Here is a 15,689-nt window from a genome sequence, read left to right on the forward strand (position 1 = left end):
CGTCCGCCGACACCACGCCCCCTCCCAGCACGCTGCCACCTGATTGGACGGCCGGCCGGTGGGCAGGGCTGATCTGTAAATAAACGAACTATGGAAAAATGACACACGATATGTATGACAGTGTTTGACCTGAAGGGGCCGGACCAGTAACAGTAACACACTGTATTGACCTAAGTGACCACAACTCCAGGTGTTTCCTTTTGTTTTAGTGCATAAGTGGATGGAAGCGTTTCCATGAACCCTCTGGTTGAACCCGGTATAGTTCATCTTAGAACGGTTTACAATCATTCTTTACAACACAAACTCCCCTGTGTCATTTACAACACTTTTTTGTAAACGTTTGTAAATCAGCATGATAATACTGAGAAAAACTGTGTTAAACTATTTCTCATGAGTCTAGTTTTACTTGACATTTTAAAAACGGGTTTGTGGTTCGAAGAGACGCTGCTTCCTCCTGGTACGTCGTCTCAAATCCATGTGCTTTGCTCCGGTTTGTCTGTCGACTCAACTCTTAGAAAACATTTACTGAACAACTGGACGTGTCTAGAGGAAAAGAAGTGGAGTTTGTGTTGAGCTCCAGGTCTCAGTGTCGTGTTCTACAACTGTGTGAAACATTCATCCCACGTGGACCAGATTAAACCTCTGGTGAGCTGTTGATTTACTGACCAGGAGCAGGAGGCGCCTGCTTACTAACCTTTACTCTGTCCACCTGTTGTTCACGATCCTGTTGAGTGTGTGTCTGCCCGAAGGCATCATGGGTAATCAGACGAACAGCTGCAGAGCGAGTTCTGGGTCTGAGTCTGAACCGTTTGATCAGAACTAAGAACATGAACCCAGTAGCGTCACTGGCAGAAACTCAGGAACATTAGCAGTAGGGAGGGGATCCTCCTGAACCAGACTGGAGGGGTCTCCCCCTCCCGTTCTACTCTAGAACCTCTAGGATCCACCAGGAAGGCGGAACTTTCCTGGGCTGAGGTGGTTCTAGGAGATGTTTAAGGTACGATGGAGTGAGTCCTTTAAGGGGAAGACGATGTGCAGGGTTAAAAAGTCTAACACGTGATGTCTCAGACGTGTGGACACTCGTCCTCCCACACTCATCAGTCAAACAACTTCATTCATAGAGCACATTTAGAAACCACAGGAGAAGCCAAAGAGCTTTACATTGGGACATAAAATAGGTTTAAGATTAAGATAAAAGGCATAAAGACACAAAGTCACTTCAAAAACAGACAAACATGAAAAAGCAAAGAAAACAGAATAAAGGAAACAAACAAGCTCATTGCTTCTTAGCCAATGACAGACAGACTCTTCCTATGATCCCCTCTGATTCTGCTTTTCACAAGATGTGTGATCTCCTATTGTGTTGACTGTGTCCTTCCCCGTTCTCGACGATCATTGTGTTATTGTGAGTGGGTCATCAACGAGCTCCAGATTCTGAAATCCTGGTTATCTGTTCTTGTTGATGATCGTCCCGTTTGACTGGATGTAAACTGAGGCCAGAGATGATTGTGATGTGGTCGGCTCAGGTCTCCAAATGTCCCCTGCAAACACGTCTCCAAACATGTCTCAACATGTCTCCATGTCTCGAACTGTCTCAAACAGTCCAAAGTCCAAACATTGTCTCTAACATGTCCCCAACGTCTCCACATGTCTCCCAACATGTCTCCAAACACGTCTCCCAACATGTCTCCAAACACGTCTCAACACGTCTCCAACACGTCTCCAAACTTGTCTCCAAACACGTCTCCAACATGTCTCCTAACACGTCTCCAACACGTCTCCAAACACGTCTCCAACACGTCTCCAACATGTCTCCTAACACGTCTCCAACACGTCTCCAAACACGTCTCCAACACGTCTCCAAACACGTCTCCAAACACGTCTCCAACACGTCTCCAAACATGTCTCCTAACACGTCTCCAACACGTCTCCAAACACGTCTCCAAACATGTCTTCAAACATGTCTCCAAACACGTCTCCAAACATGTCTCCTAACATGTCTCCAAACATGTCTCCAAACATGTCTCCAAACATGTTAGGGTGGAGGAGCTGGATGAACTCTGGGAGGCTTTGCTTCAGTTCGTCTCTGGCTCCAGACACAGTTTTAAATCGCTGCATAAATCCATCAGGATGTTTCAGATGAAGCTGTTGTCAGATTAATTAACGCTCTTGAAAACGCATGGTTCTCAAAATCCTCCAACTGCACAAGACAAGCAATAGTAGTGTACGTGAACCTTTCTTTTCAGGTTGTCTGTTATAGCTCGTCATGTTGACTAAACTACCGTTGAACATTTTTATAAGAGACGGTAACGTGGTAACGTGTGAAGTTGAGATGCTGCTGAACACTGGGACTCTGGTAATGGTTCTATGTGAAGTTCCACTGTTCTACCACTAGAGTTTGTCAGAGTTGTGCATAAATTTACACACTTTTCTAAGTACAAATTGATGAATTCCAGACTTTGCGTCGGGATGTACGTACGTTCACGTTATGCACAGGTCTGTGATAAATGAGGCCCCTGAGAGTTGCCCCCCCCAGTAATGTCCTGAGGTGGTAGTACAATGTCAATAAATGTTGTCATTTTGAAACTAGTTCTGGTTCGGATTGTCCTATTTTTTCCTACTTTGTGTAGAACTTAAATTTAACCCATAAAGGTCTGAAAATGTCTTAATTTCACTTCACAACCCTGAATGAAGAGAAGCTCATACTGGTCCTTGTCCCCTGTCTTGAAGAAGTTGACCACGTGTCCTCTGGACTAATGACCTGGTTCAGTTTAGTTCTGTGACCTGGTTTAGTCTAAAGTTAAAAGCTCATTAACCTCCGACAATCAGGTCACATCTGGTCCAGATGTTGATTTGTTCTCTGAGTGCAGAGTTAATGGACCAGTTTGAGGTCGACTCGATAATCCTCCGTCATCCGTCGATCACACCGACAATAAGAGCTGCAGCCGGACGAGTCCCCACAGAGAGACAACCGAGAGACGGCTGAAGGACGACTGAGAGACGACCGGGAGACGACTGGGAGACGACCGAGAGACGACCGAGAGACGACTGAGAGACGACTGAGAGACGACCGTGAGACGACTGGAAGACGACTGAGAGACGACCGAGAGACGACTGGGAGACGACCGAGAGACGACTGGGAGACGACCGGGAGATGACCGAGAGATGACAGAAGGACGACCGAGAGACGACCGGGAGATGACCGAGAGACGACCGAGAGACGACTGAAGGACGACCGAGAGACGACCGAGAGACGACTGAAGGACGACCGAGAGACGACCGGGAGACGACTGGGAGACGACTGAGAGACGACCGAGAGACGACCGAGAGACGACTGAGAGACGACCGAGAGACGACTGGGAGACGACCGAGAGACGACTGAGAGACGACTGAGAGACGACTGAGAGACGACCACCCAGGGATGAGTCGTCCAGGCAGCATCAGGTCGTCTTTGTCTCTCTGTTCTCTGGGGGACAACTGCTCTGACCATCACCAGCTCGGGACATCAGGCCACGCCCCCACGGTCGGCTCCGCCCTGCAGCCCCTCTTGTTTCCCACCGTGGACGTTCCTGACCACGCCCACTACATCATCGGCTCGGTCATTCTGTTGGTGGGGGTGACGGGAATCCTCGGTAACGCTCTGGTCATCTACGTGTTCTGTCGCAGTCGGACTCTTCAGTCGCCTAGCAACCTGCTGGTGGTCAACCTGGCGGCCGCCGACTTCCTGATGTCTCTGACGCAGTCTCCTGTCTTCTTCGTGGCCAGCCTGCACCGCCGCTGGGTGTTTGGAGAGCACGCCTGTGAGCTCTACGCCTTCTGTGGCGCTCTGTTCGGCATCACTTCCATGATGACGCTGACCGCCATCGCCGTGGACCGCTGCCTGGCCATCACGCGGCCGCTGGCTCTCCTGGGCGGGCTGGGCGGGCGGCGGGTGGCGGCGGTGGTGGTGGGAGTGTGGCTGTACTCTCTGGCCTGGAGTCTGCCGCCATTCTTTGGGTGGAGCGCCTACGTCCCCGAGGGCCTGCAGACGTCCTGCAGCTGGGACTACATGAGCTTCACAACCGCCGTTCGTACCTACACCATCCTGCTCTTCACCTTCGTCTTCTTCATCCCGCTGGCCGTCATCGCCGGCTGCTACTTCGCCATCTTCCGTGCAGTGCGGCAGGCGGGGCGCGAGGTGGAGCGGCTGAGCTGCGGCGAGGCCAACAAGGCGTACGAGCGTCTGCGCACCGAGTGGCGAATGGCGAAAGTGGCTCTGGGAGTGATCGTGTTGTTCATCGTGTCCTGGTCGCCGTACTCCGCCGTCGCTCTGACTGCCACCGCCGGCTACGCCCACCTGCTGACTCCATACATGAACTCAGTCCCCGCCGTCATCGCCAAGGCCTCCGCCATCCACAACCCCATCATCTACGCCATCAAGCACCCCAAGTACCGAGCCGCCATCGGCCGCTACGTCCCAGTGCTGGGCCCGATGCTGAGGCTGCAGGAGAAGGACCTGCGCTCGTCCCTCAGCTCCAGCGTCGCTTCGTCTCGGTGCACGACGTCCGTCCCGCTCGGCGCCGTCCCCCGGGGGACGAGCCGCCCGTCCTCGGCATCCGACAGCGAGTCGTGTTGGACGGAGAGCGAAGCCGATGGATCCATTTCCGGGTCCAATCTCTTCAACCAGCTGGTGTCCACCGAGGTCCCTGAACCGGACCGTTCGACGGGGGCACTGTGACGGACACCTGCTGAGGCTCCGCCCACAACAAGGACAAAGACTGCGACCAAAGGACTCTGATTGGAAACGTCACCATGATGTCACTTTCAGTTGCCATGGCTACGATGCTAAGCCTGAACGTTGAGCTTTGGTGCTGTAGTGTGTGATCTACCACCAGTGATTGATTGATTGATTGATTGATTGATTGATTGATTGATTGATTGATTGATGGGTGGGTGGACTGATTGGTTGATTGATTGATGGATTGATGCATTGATTGACTGATGAATTGATTGATGGAGGGATTGATGGACTGACTGACTGACTGATTGATTGATTGATTGATTGATTGATTGATTGATTGATTGATTGATGGATAATGGACTGATTGATTGATGGACTGATCGGTGGATTGATTGATTGGTGGAGGGATTGATTGACTGATGAATTGATTGATGGAGGGATTGATTGACTGATTGATTAATTGATTGATTGATGGACTGATTGATGGATTTAAGGACTGATTGATGGACTGATTTATAGATTGATGGACTAATTGATTGACGGACTGAAGGATTGATTGATTGATTGATTGATTGATTGATTGATGGACTGAAGGATTGATTGATGGAGGGATTGACGGACTGACTGATTGATTGATTGATTGATTGATTGATTGATTGATTGATTGATTGATTGATTGATTGATGGACTAATTGATTGATGGGCTGAATGATTGATTGATTGATTGATTAATTGAAGGACTGATTGATTGATTGATGGATTGATTGATGGACTAATTGATTGATGGACCGAAGGATTGATTGAAGGACTGATTGATTGATTGATGGATTGATTGATGGACTGAAGGACTGATTGATTGATTGATTGATGAATTGATGGAGGGGTTAAGGGGGAGCAGCCTGATGTCCTCTATGAGACATGGCTGAAGGACTATGTCCCTGACTGTCTAACCTCCCTGGGGGGGTTTGGGACAGTCCGGGTTGATGAATTACCGCAGCAACTGCTAAATGTCATGTTTATAAATAAAAACCTGTGCAACCCTACATATGTTAGTATTAAGGACCGTGTTATCTACCCAGGAAGTTCTCTGTCGTCGTCACCATTGTTGAGACTTGAAGCAAGACAATCGGACTCTTTCATCTTTCTCCCTGGTGAACGGAACCATGTCCCTCTCTTCAGTACACTGCCTCCAATACATGGACGCTCTGCTCTGCTCTGAGTCCTGGGGTGAAGACATCAACAGAGACGTCCGGTGTTTTCCTCATAACGTCCTGGGGTAACGTCAACCTCAAAGCACTGCTAAACCAAAAGAAACAGGTTTTCAGGAATGGTGACACGTTCTAAATAAAGGGACTACAGAGGGAACTTTTTTTTTTAATATATTTGGCTGTCATAATACCTCGTCCTGCCCTGCTATCACTCCCCCAGCTTCACCCCAATGCTCCACTCCCTCCAGGTCAGAAGGGAACTTGACAGGTGAAATTTAGCCCATGAGGCAGCTGAGCCTGAGGGATTCAGACCCAACCAACACAAATTGTGGTTTTCCAAAATCCGGTCTTAAACCTCCAGAGCAGCATGGGGGGGGGGGGGGGGGGGGGGGGTGCTGAATAAGCTGATTAAAAAGGTGGCAGCATCATTAGTGTCACCAGAAGGAGGAAGGGTGGGGAAGGGTGGGATGCCCCCTCCATTACAGCCTCAGAGCTCTTTGACCTGTAGCTTCTATATTTATGTTGAAGATAAATGTTCTATTCATTCTGTATTTGTATTGTTCTGTGTGATGATGATGGTGATGAAGATGATGAAGATGATGATGAAGATGATGATGAAGATGATGATGAAGATGATGAAGGTGATGATGGTGATGAAGATGATGATGAAGGTGATGATGAAGATGATGAAGATGATGATGAAGGTGATGAAGATGATGATGAAGGTGATGATGAAGGTGATGATGATGATGAAGGTGATGATGATGATGATGATGAAGGTATCCGCTGTAAAACCACGGCTTCATTTTAAATGGTTAATTACCTTGATTGACTGATGAATTGACTGATGAATTGATTGATGAATTGACTGATGAATTGACTGATGAATTGACTGATGAATTGATTGATGAATTGACTGATGAATTGACTGATGAATTGATTGATGAATTGATTGATGAATTGATTGATGAATTGATTGATGAATTGATTGATGAATTGACTGGATTTATGAATAAAGTCTTGGTTGTTTCTGTGGAACCTGAATCCGATGGTACTGATCTGTGGCCCGTCCCCCTGAGCTCTTTTGTCTTTGGTCTATGTGTGAATAAAGTTTGAGTGGATTGAATGGAGCCTGATAATCCATCAGATTAGTGTTCTGTCGGTTAGTAGTTAGTAGATTAGCTCCGGGCTGTTAATCCAGACTCAACATGTTGAACCAGAGGAACGTGGTCCTGCTCTCAGGTACGTCTCCCACCGCACTCTGTCTTTATTTAATGTCATATTCAGCTTCATTTAATCAGCAGCTTCCTGTTTGAGATTTACACTGTTGAACATGTTGATCTGAGACCACATGGTTCCTCTGTGTGAGCTGGTCCTGGTCCTGGTCCTGGTCCTGGTCCTGGTCCTGGTCCTGGTCCTGGTCCTGGTCCTGGAGTCATTTTGATCCTGCTGATATCAAGAGAGGGATTGTTCTTATTGAAACAGTTTAAACCACTGTCTGTCTGTCTGTCTTACTGTCTGTCTCTCTGTCTGTCTGTCTTACTGTCTGTCTGTCTCTATTACTGTCTGTCTGTCTGTCTCACTGTCTGTCTGTCTTACTGTCTGTCTCTCTGTCTGTCTGTCTTACTGTCTGTCTGTCTCTATTACTGTCTGTCTGTCTGTCTCACTGTCTGTCTGTCTCACTGTCTCTCTGTCTGTCTCACTGTCTCTCTGTCTGTCTCTATTACTGTGTGTCTGTCTTACTGTCTGTCTCTATTACTGTCTTACTGTCTGTCTTGCTGTCTGTCCGTCTCACTGTCTGAAAGAGGAGGAGCCTCTAAACCACTGTCTGTCTGTCTGTCTGTCTCTATTACTGTGTGTCTGTCTTACTGTCTGTCTGTCTGTGTCTTCCAGCTCTGCTGTCCCTGTCCCTGTCCCTGGTGTTGACGTCTGCCTTTGTGGAGGAGCTCGATGACTCGTGAGGAGTTTGATGTGATTCATTAAATATATCATCAACATGACGTCAGATTATTTTTATTTTATGATTCATTTAATCATGTTTTCAGCTTTATGGACAGAAAAGGAGACGATGACATCTGGCTCATAAAGGTCGGTCTGGGTTCTCTTCTGGTTCTTCTTCTTCTTCTTGCCCTGTTCTTACGCTTGCTCTTGTTCTAGTTCTAGTTCTTGTACTTTTTTTGTTCTTGTTCTAGTTGTAGTTCCTGCTGTAGTTGTAGTTCTTGTTCTGTTTTTGTTCTTGTTCTACTCGCTGACCCGTCTGTATCTGGCTGCAGTTCTACGCCCCCTGGTGTTCGCTCTGTAAACAGCTGGATCCCGTATGGCATCAGATCGGATCAGAACTCCGGAGTCTGGGTTCTCCGGTCCAAGTCGGCAAATCAGACGCCACCGTTTGCACAGGTTTGTGACTTTCAACATGAAGCCATTAAAGTGTCCAACGAGAGACTGATGTTTCCTTCCTGCAGGTTTGGCCAAAGAGTTCCGGGTCAGGAGTTACCCCGCGATCCTCATGTGAGTCGCCATGGAAACGCTCAGGTTGTTTCATTTCCTTTTATTTTCATTCATCAGCAGCTGTTGTGTGTTTGCAGGTTGAAGAAAAATGTCAAATATAATTATTCAGGACCAAGAACCAAAGAAGGAATTCTGGACTTTGCAAACCGGGTCGGGGGGTGAGTTCAGTTAAGTTCAGACTCCGAGAACATGAACGACCTGAAGAACTCGTTCTGTCTGTGTTTTCTCCTTCAGGCCTCTGGTTCGATCCCTCAGCAGCCTGCAGCTCTTCCACCACGCGATGGGACGTCACGACGTCATGTTTGTTTACGTCGGAGCCACGTCACAACTCAAGGTAACACACACACACACAGGTAACACACACACACACACACACACACACACACACACACACACACACACACACACACACACACACACACAGGTAACACACACACACACACACACACACAGGTAACACACACACACACACACACACACACACACACAGGTAACACACACACACACACACAGGTAACACACACACAGGTAACACGCACATACAGGTAACACACACACACAGGTAACACACACACACACACAGGTAACACATACAGGTAACACACACACAAACAGGTAACACACACACACAGATAACACACACATACAGGTAACACACACACACACACACGTAACACACACACACACACACACACACACAGGTAACACACAGGTAACACACACACACAGGTAACACACACACACACAGGTAACACACACACACAGGTAACACGCACATACAGGTAACACACACACACAGGTAACACACACACACACACACACACACACACACACACACACACACATAGGTAACACACACATACAGGTAACACACACACACAGGTAACACATACAGGTAACACACACACAAACAGGTAACACACACACACAGATAACACACACATACAGGTAACACACACACACACACACATGTAACACACACACACACACACACAGGTAACACACAGGTAACACACACACACAGGTAACACACACACACACAGGTAACACACACAGACAGGTAACACGCACATACAGGTAACACACACACACAGGTAACACACACACACACACACACACACACACACACACACACAGGTAACACACACATACAGGTAACACACACACACAGGTAACACACACACACACACACACACATGTAACACACACACAGGTAACACAGACACACACATGTAACACGCACACAGGTAACACACACACAAACAGGTAACACACACATAAACAGGTAACACACACATACAGGTAACACACACACACACAGGTAACACACACACACACAGGTAACACACACACACAGGTAACACGCACATACAGGTAACACACACACACAGGTAACACACAGACACACACACACACACACACACACACACACACACACAGGTAACACACACACACACACACACACACACACACACACAGGTAACACACACACACACACAGGTAACACACACACACAGGTAACACACACACACACAGGTAACACACACATACAGGTAACACACACACACACAGGTAACACACACATACAGGTAACACACACACACAGGTAACACAGACACACACATGTAACACGCACACAGGTAACACAGACACACACATGTAACACACACACAGGTAACACAGACACACAAAGGTAACACACACACATGTAACACACACACAGGTAACACAGACACACACAAGTAACACATATGACGTTCTGTTTTCAGGAAAACTTCACATCAGCTGCTGAAGAACTGATCGTTCACACGTTCTTCTTCTCTGCCTCCAGAGACGCCCTTCCAAAGGTTCTAATTAATCTCAGTGTCTGTAGTAAATCTCAGTGTCTGTAGTTAATCTCAGTCAGTGGTTAACCTCGGTGTCTGTAGTTAATCTCTGTCAGTGGTTAACCTCAGTGTCTGTAGTTTATCTCAGTCTGTAGTTAATCTCAGTGTCTGTAGTTAATCTCAGTCAGTAGTTGATCTCAGTCTGTAGTTAATCTCAGTCTGTAGTTGATCTCAGTGTCTGTAGTTGATCTCAGTCTGTAGTTGATCTCGGTGTCTGTAGTTAATCTCAGTGTCTGTAGTTGATCTCAGTCTGTTGTTAATCTCAGTCTGTAGTTGATCTCAGTGTCTGTAGTTAATATCAGTGTCTGTAGTTGATCTCAGTCAGTGGTTGATCTCAGTGTCTGTAGTTGATCTCAGTCTGTAGTTAATCTCAGTCTGTAGTTAATCTCAGTGTCTGTAGTTAATCTCAGCCAGTAGTTGATCTCAGTGTCTGTAGTTAATCTCAGCCAGTAGTTGATCTCAGTGTCTGTAGTTAATCCCAGTGTCTGTAGTTAATCTCAGCCTGTAGTTAATCTCAGTCTGTAGTTGATCTCAGTGTCTGTAGTTAATCTCAGTGTCTGTAGTTGATCTCAGTCAGTGGTTGATCTCAGTCTGTTGTTGATCTCAGTCTGTAGTTAATCTCAGCCAGTAGTTGATCTCAGTGTCTGTAGTTAATCCCAGTGTCTGTAGTTAATCTCAGTCTGTAGTTAATCTCAGTCTGTAGTTGATCTCAGTGTCAGTAGTTAATATCAGTCAGTGGTTGATCTCAGTCTGTAGTTGATCTCAGTGTCTGTAGTTAATCTCAGTGTCTGTAGTTGATCTCAGTCTGTTGTTAATCTCAGTCTGTAGTTGATCTCAGTGTCTGTAGTTAATCTCAGTGTCTGTAGTTGATCTCAGTCAGTGGTTGATCTCAGTCTGTAGTTGATCTCAGTCTGTAGTTAATATCAGTCTGTTGTTAATCTCAGTCTGTAGTTGATCTCAGTGTCTGTAGTTAATCTCAGCCAGTAGTTGATCTCAGTCTGTAGTTGATCTCAGTGTCAGTAGTTAATCTCAGTCTGTAGTTAATCTCAGTCTGTAGTTGATCTCAGTGTCTGTAGTTAATCCCAGTGTCAGTAGTTAATATCAGTCAGTGGTTGATCTCAGTCTGTAGTTGATCTCAGTGTCTGTAGTTAATCTCAGTGTCTGTAGTTGATCTCAGTTTCTGTAGTTGATCTCAGTGTCTGTAGTTAATCTCAGCCAGTAGTTAATCTCAGTCTGTAGTTGATCTCAGTGTCTGTAGTTAATCTCAGTGTCTGTAGTTGATCTCAGTCAGTGGTTGATCTCAGTCTGTAGTTGATCTCAGTCTGTAGTTAATCTCAGTCTGTAGTTGATCTCAGTGTCTGTAGTTAATCTCAGCCAGTAGTTGATCTCAGTGTCTGTAGTTGATCTCAGTGTCTGTAGTTAATCTCAGTCTGTTGTTAATCTCAGTCTGTAGTTGATCTCAGTGTCTGTAGTTGATCTCAGTGTCTGTAGTTAATCTCAGTCTGTTGTTAATCTCAGTCTGTAGTTGATCTCAGTGTCTGTAGTTAATCTCAGTGTCTGTAGTTGATCTCAGTGTCTGTTGTTAATCTCAGTCTGTAGTTAATCTCAGTGTCTGTAGTTAATCTCAGTGTCTGTAGTTGATCACAGTCTGTAATTAATCTCTGTGTTTTATTCCAGGCGGTGTCTCTTTCTTCTTTTCCGGCTGTACTGGTGTTTAAAGATGGAACATACTTTACCTACAATGGTGAGACATGAAATTCTTCCAGCAGCTTTCATTAAAATGTCCTCTGTATTTCATAATGTCCTCTCTATGTCCTTGTTCTTTCCTGTCCTCTGTGTTTCAGAGGGACATGATGGAGACCTGAGGACATGGATCAGCAGAGAACGGTTCCCAAATTTCTTTCACATCGACAGCTACAGTCTGTACATGATGGGAGAGACCGGTAAGAGACAGGGGACAGAGAGGACAGAGGACATTGTCCTTCCATCATAACAGCATGTAGTAAATATCAGAGAGAAGTTACGAGGCTCCTGATTGGTTCTGGTGAAGTGACTCCGCCTCTGTCCTGCAGATAAACTGGTTTTATTGGCTCTGATGGAGGAGAAGCTCCAGAGTGAAGCAAGTGTCAGGTAACACTCATCCCCATTCATCCATTCACTATCTGTAATTCATCCATTCACCAACCTGTAATTCATTCATTCACCATCTGCCATCCATCCATTCACCATCTGTAATTCATCCATTCACCACCTGTCATTCATTCATTCACCATCTGTCATTCATTCACCACCTGTAATTCATCCATTCACCATCTGTAATTCATTCATTCACCACCTGTAATTCATTCATTCACCACCTGTCATTCATTCATTCACCATCTGCCATTCATTCACCACCTGTCATTCATTCATTCACCACCTGTCATTCATTCATTCACCATCTGTCATTCATTCACCACCTGTCATTCATTCATTCACCATCTGTCATTCATTCACCACCTGTCATTCATCCATTCACCATCTGTAATTCATTCACCACCTGTAATTCATCCATTCACTATCTGTAATTCATCCATTCACCACCTGTAATTCATTCATTCACCATCTGCCATCCATCCATTCACCATCTGTAATTCATCCATTCACCACCTGTCATTCATTCATTCACCACCTGTAATTCATCCATTCACCATCTGTAATTCATTCATTCACCACCTGTAATTCATTCATTCACCACCTGTCATTCATTCATTCATTCACCATCTGTCATTCATTCACCACCTGTCATTCATTCATTCACCACCTGTCATTCATTCATTCACCATCTGTCATTCATTCACCACCTGTCATTCATTCATTCACCATCTGTCATTCATTCACCACCTGTCATTCATCCATTCACCACCTGTAATTCATTCACCACCTGTCATTCATTCACCACCTGTAATTTATTCACCACCTGTCATTCATCCATTCACCAGGTAAATATTGTCTGTTCTATGTATCCAGGTTTAAGTCTCTGGTGGAGACGGTGGCGAGAGATCACAGAGAAGCTTACGGCAGGTCAGACTTTTATTCTGAAAACCCCTTCATTACAATACTGATCTAGAAACAGAGACGAACCATCTAGAACCATCTAAAATAGAGACGAACCATCTAGAACCATCTAAAACAGAGACAACACATCTAGAACGTTTTCCAGAGACTCTTCAGTTCTTCCTGTAAATGAAATCTCCGTCCACAGAAGCTTCTACTTCGGTTTCATGGAGGACAGCGCCTACATCAATGGACTCGTCATGGGGTGAGTTTCTGTCCCTGTCTCTACTGTCCCGGTCTCTGATGTCCCCGTCTCTGATGTCCCTGTCTTCGTCCTCAGAGAGGTCTCCGTCCCGTCCTTCATCGTGGTGAATCTGTCCACTGACAGCTACTTCCTGCCGCCCGTTGCCGTGGAGACAGAACAACAGCTGCTGGACTTCCTGGACGGGGTGTTGGACGGTAGCGTGGAGGTGAAGACGGAGACACGGATGCACCTGAAGACGGCGAAGACGTTCTGGTCTCTGAACATCTGATGTGTTTCATGTTTCAGAGTCGGGGAGGAAACGACGTCCTTCAGCGAATCAGACGCTTTGTTTACGACGCCAAGACGGCACTGATGGTCTGTCCCTGTCCTCTGTCTTCAGACCTGTCCTCTATCTCTGTCCCACTAATGTCTGTTCTCCATCTTGTTGTCCAGCCTGTCTTCATCCATGCTCCCGTTTTCGGCTGTTTCCTGGTTGGTTTCCCAGTCGTCCTCGTCTCTGTCTTCTTTGTCCTCTGCTGTAAGACGCGTCCGTCCTCGGCTGAGGACGACTTCGCCACCGCCACCGTCGCGTTATCAACGCCGTCCCTGCAGAGACGTAAAAAACTCACAGAGAAGAAGTCCAACTGAGACTAAACGTGTCCCTCCTCCATCACATCCTCTCGTCCGTCCATCATGTCCTCACATCCGTCCTTCACTTTATCAATCGTCCACAGCTGCAATGTCAAATGCAAAGAGAATAAAAAGATATAAAATACATAAAAATAGAAGCTGGTTCAACAAGACGCTTCTCCAACGTCTCCAGGTTTATTTCATCCAGTATCTTTAGTTCAGATCTGATGATGTCACAGTCTGAGTCTCTGTGGGGTTCAGGTCTTCACGGTTCTCCCTGCATGGGTTCTCCCCGTTAGAGCCGTTGGTTCCGCTAGCTTCTATTAGCTTCTACTAGCTTCTACCAGCTTCTATTAGGTTCTACCAGCTTCTATTGGCTTCTACTAGCCAACTGGACCTGAACAGTCCGGGACAAGCAAAGGAAGGGAACTAGTTTTAGAGGACTCCCAGAGATCCAGTGGTTTGATGCAATAAAACCAGAAAACAGACTTGTCTTTCTATCAGGGACAGAGTCACTGTTTTCAGGTGCAGTGTCTGGTTTATTTAGCAGCTTTTTAACATCATAGAAGAGCCGCGTATGATGGAGGCTGTTTACTTTGTCCCTGACTTTGTTTTAATGCTTGGAAAGAGTCGACCTGGGTCATGATAAGGGTCCATTGTCCTTGTTCTGTTTGTATCTGTGTCAGAATCAGAGTCACTTTATTGATCCCACAGGGAAATGACTTGACGTTACAGCTCCTACTGTTAGATAGATAGATAGATAGATAGATAGATAGATAGATAGATAGATAGATAGATAGATAGATGATGGATGGATGGATGGATGGATAGATGGATGGATAGATAGATAGATAGATAGATAGATAGATGCCAAACTTGGAAATTTCACAGGGTTACCAGGGTTACCAGGGTTACCAGGGTTACCAGCGTTACCAGGGTTACCAGTGTTACCAGCGTTACCAGGGTTACCAGGGTTACCAGCGTTACCAGGGTTACCAGGGTTACCAGTGTTACCAGGGTTACCAGGGTTACCAGTGTTCAGAACTAACAGCGATGTAGAGAATGACAATATTTAAGAATGAATACACACATTGATGTAAAAATAATATGTACCAGTATATGAAGAGGCACAAGACACTCATACGTCACAAATAACAACAAATAGAACAATTCAAAACATACACAAATGAAAAGCATGAAGAGTTGAAGAGTCAGTAAAGTCATGTCCATGTCTGGTCCGTTGGATGGAAACAGTCGAGCAGAGACTGTTTTGGATCTGAGGTGAACAAGTACATCGTGTTTTTATCCACATGTCAACACAGCGTCACACGTATTCAGTCACATCTGTAGAAAATAAAAGGACTGTTTCATTATTGATAAAATAAAATAATAATTCTGCTGAAAATAAAACATTTCCAAACTATTCTCTGATTCCATCATTAAAGACGTTTAAACTG

General features: G+C 45.9%; 3 protein-coding genes across 7 annotated transcripts in view; all 3 read left to right on the forward strand.

Annotated features, from left to right (window-relative positions):
* Positions 1 to 386, forward strand: part of si:dkey-154p10.3 (gastrula zinc finger protein XlCGF57.1) — a 6,491-nt gene extending 6,105 nt beyond the window's left edge. For all 4 annotated transcript variants that reach the window (XM_047589902.1, XM_047589900.1, XM_047589901.1 and 1 more), the window contains one exon: positions 1 to 386. This exon is cut by the window's left edge and continues 111 nt beyond it. In XM_047589902.1, the coding sequence (XP_047445858.1) occupies positions 1 to 43 (43 nt within the window). In that variant the 3' untranslated portion in view covers positions 44 to 386.
* A 2,949-nt stretch (positions 387 to 3,335) lies between these two features.
* On the forward strand, positions 3,336 to 4,920 carry opn4.1 (opsin 4.1). The gene has a single exon (XM_047589969.1). It carries the CDS (start codon positions 3,422 to 3,424, stop codon positions 4,715 to 4,717), a length of 1,296 nt encoding a protein of 431 aa, XP_047445925.1. The 5' UTR covers positions 3,336 to 3,421; the 3' UTR covers positions 4,718 to 4,920.
* A 2,955-nt stretch (positions 4,921 to 7,875) lies between these two features.
* LOC125010990 (protein disulfide-isomerase TMX3-like) lies at positions 7,876 to 14,349 on the forward strand. 2 transcript variants are annotated; one of them, XM_047589973.1, is made up of 14 exons: positions 7,877 to 8,016; positions 8,202 to 8,325; positions 8,391 to 8,436; positions 8,514 to 8,594; positions 8,671 to 8,770; positions 10,206 to 10,283; positions 12,000 to 12,066; positions 12,167 to 12,265; positions 12,395 to 12,452; positions 13,332 to 13,385; positions 13,567 to 13,623; positions 13,699 to 13,828; positions 13,909 to 13,977; positions 14,056 to 14,349. In XM_047589973.1, the coding sequence occupies exons 1-14, from the start codon at positions 7,978 to 7,980 to the stop codon at positions 14,248 to 14,250; spliced, it is 1,197 nt and encodes a 398-aa protein (XP_047445929.1). In that variant the 5' UTR covers positions 7,877 to 7,977; the 3' UTR covers positions 14,251 to 14,349. The 2 variants fall into 2 exon arrangements, with proteins under 2 accessions (XP_047445928.1, XP_047445929.1); XM_047589972.1 differs by having other exon boundaries at positions 7,876 to 8,016; positions 13,909 to 14,349.
* Positions 14,350 to 15,689: the final 1,340 nt, after the last annotated feature.

This window comes from Mugil cephalus, chromosome 7, assembly GCF_022458985.1.
Source record: "Mugil cephalus isolate CIBA_MC_2020 chromosome 7, CIBA_Mcephalus_1.1, whole genome shotgun sequence".
NCBI classification, from domain to species: Eukaryota; Metazoa; Chordata; class Actinopteri; order Mugiliformes; family Mugilidae; genus Mugil; species Mugil cephalus.

What these genes read in the sequence shown, in the direction of transcription:
- opn4.1 (XM_047589969.1), top strand. Translation starts at nt 3,422, where the DNA reads ATGAGTCGTCCAGGCAGCATCAGGTCGTCTTTGTCTCTCTGTTCTCTG.
- LOC125010990 (XM_047589972.1), top strand. Translation starts at nt 7,978, where the DNA reads ATGGACAGAAAAGGAGACGATGACATCTGGCTCATAAAG. An exon ending in AGACGCCACCGTTTGCACAG is followed by an intron (nt 8,326 to 8,390) that starts GTTTGTGACTTT and finishes TCCTTCCTGCAG; the next exon opens with GTTTGGCCAAAGAGTTCCGG. An exon ending in TGTTGGACGGTAGCGTGGAG is followed by an intron (nt 13,829 to 13,908) that starts GTGAAGACGGAG and finishes TTCATGTTTCAG; the next exon opens with AGTCGGGGAGGAAACGACGT.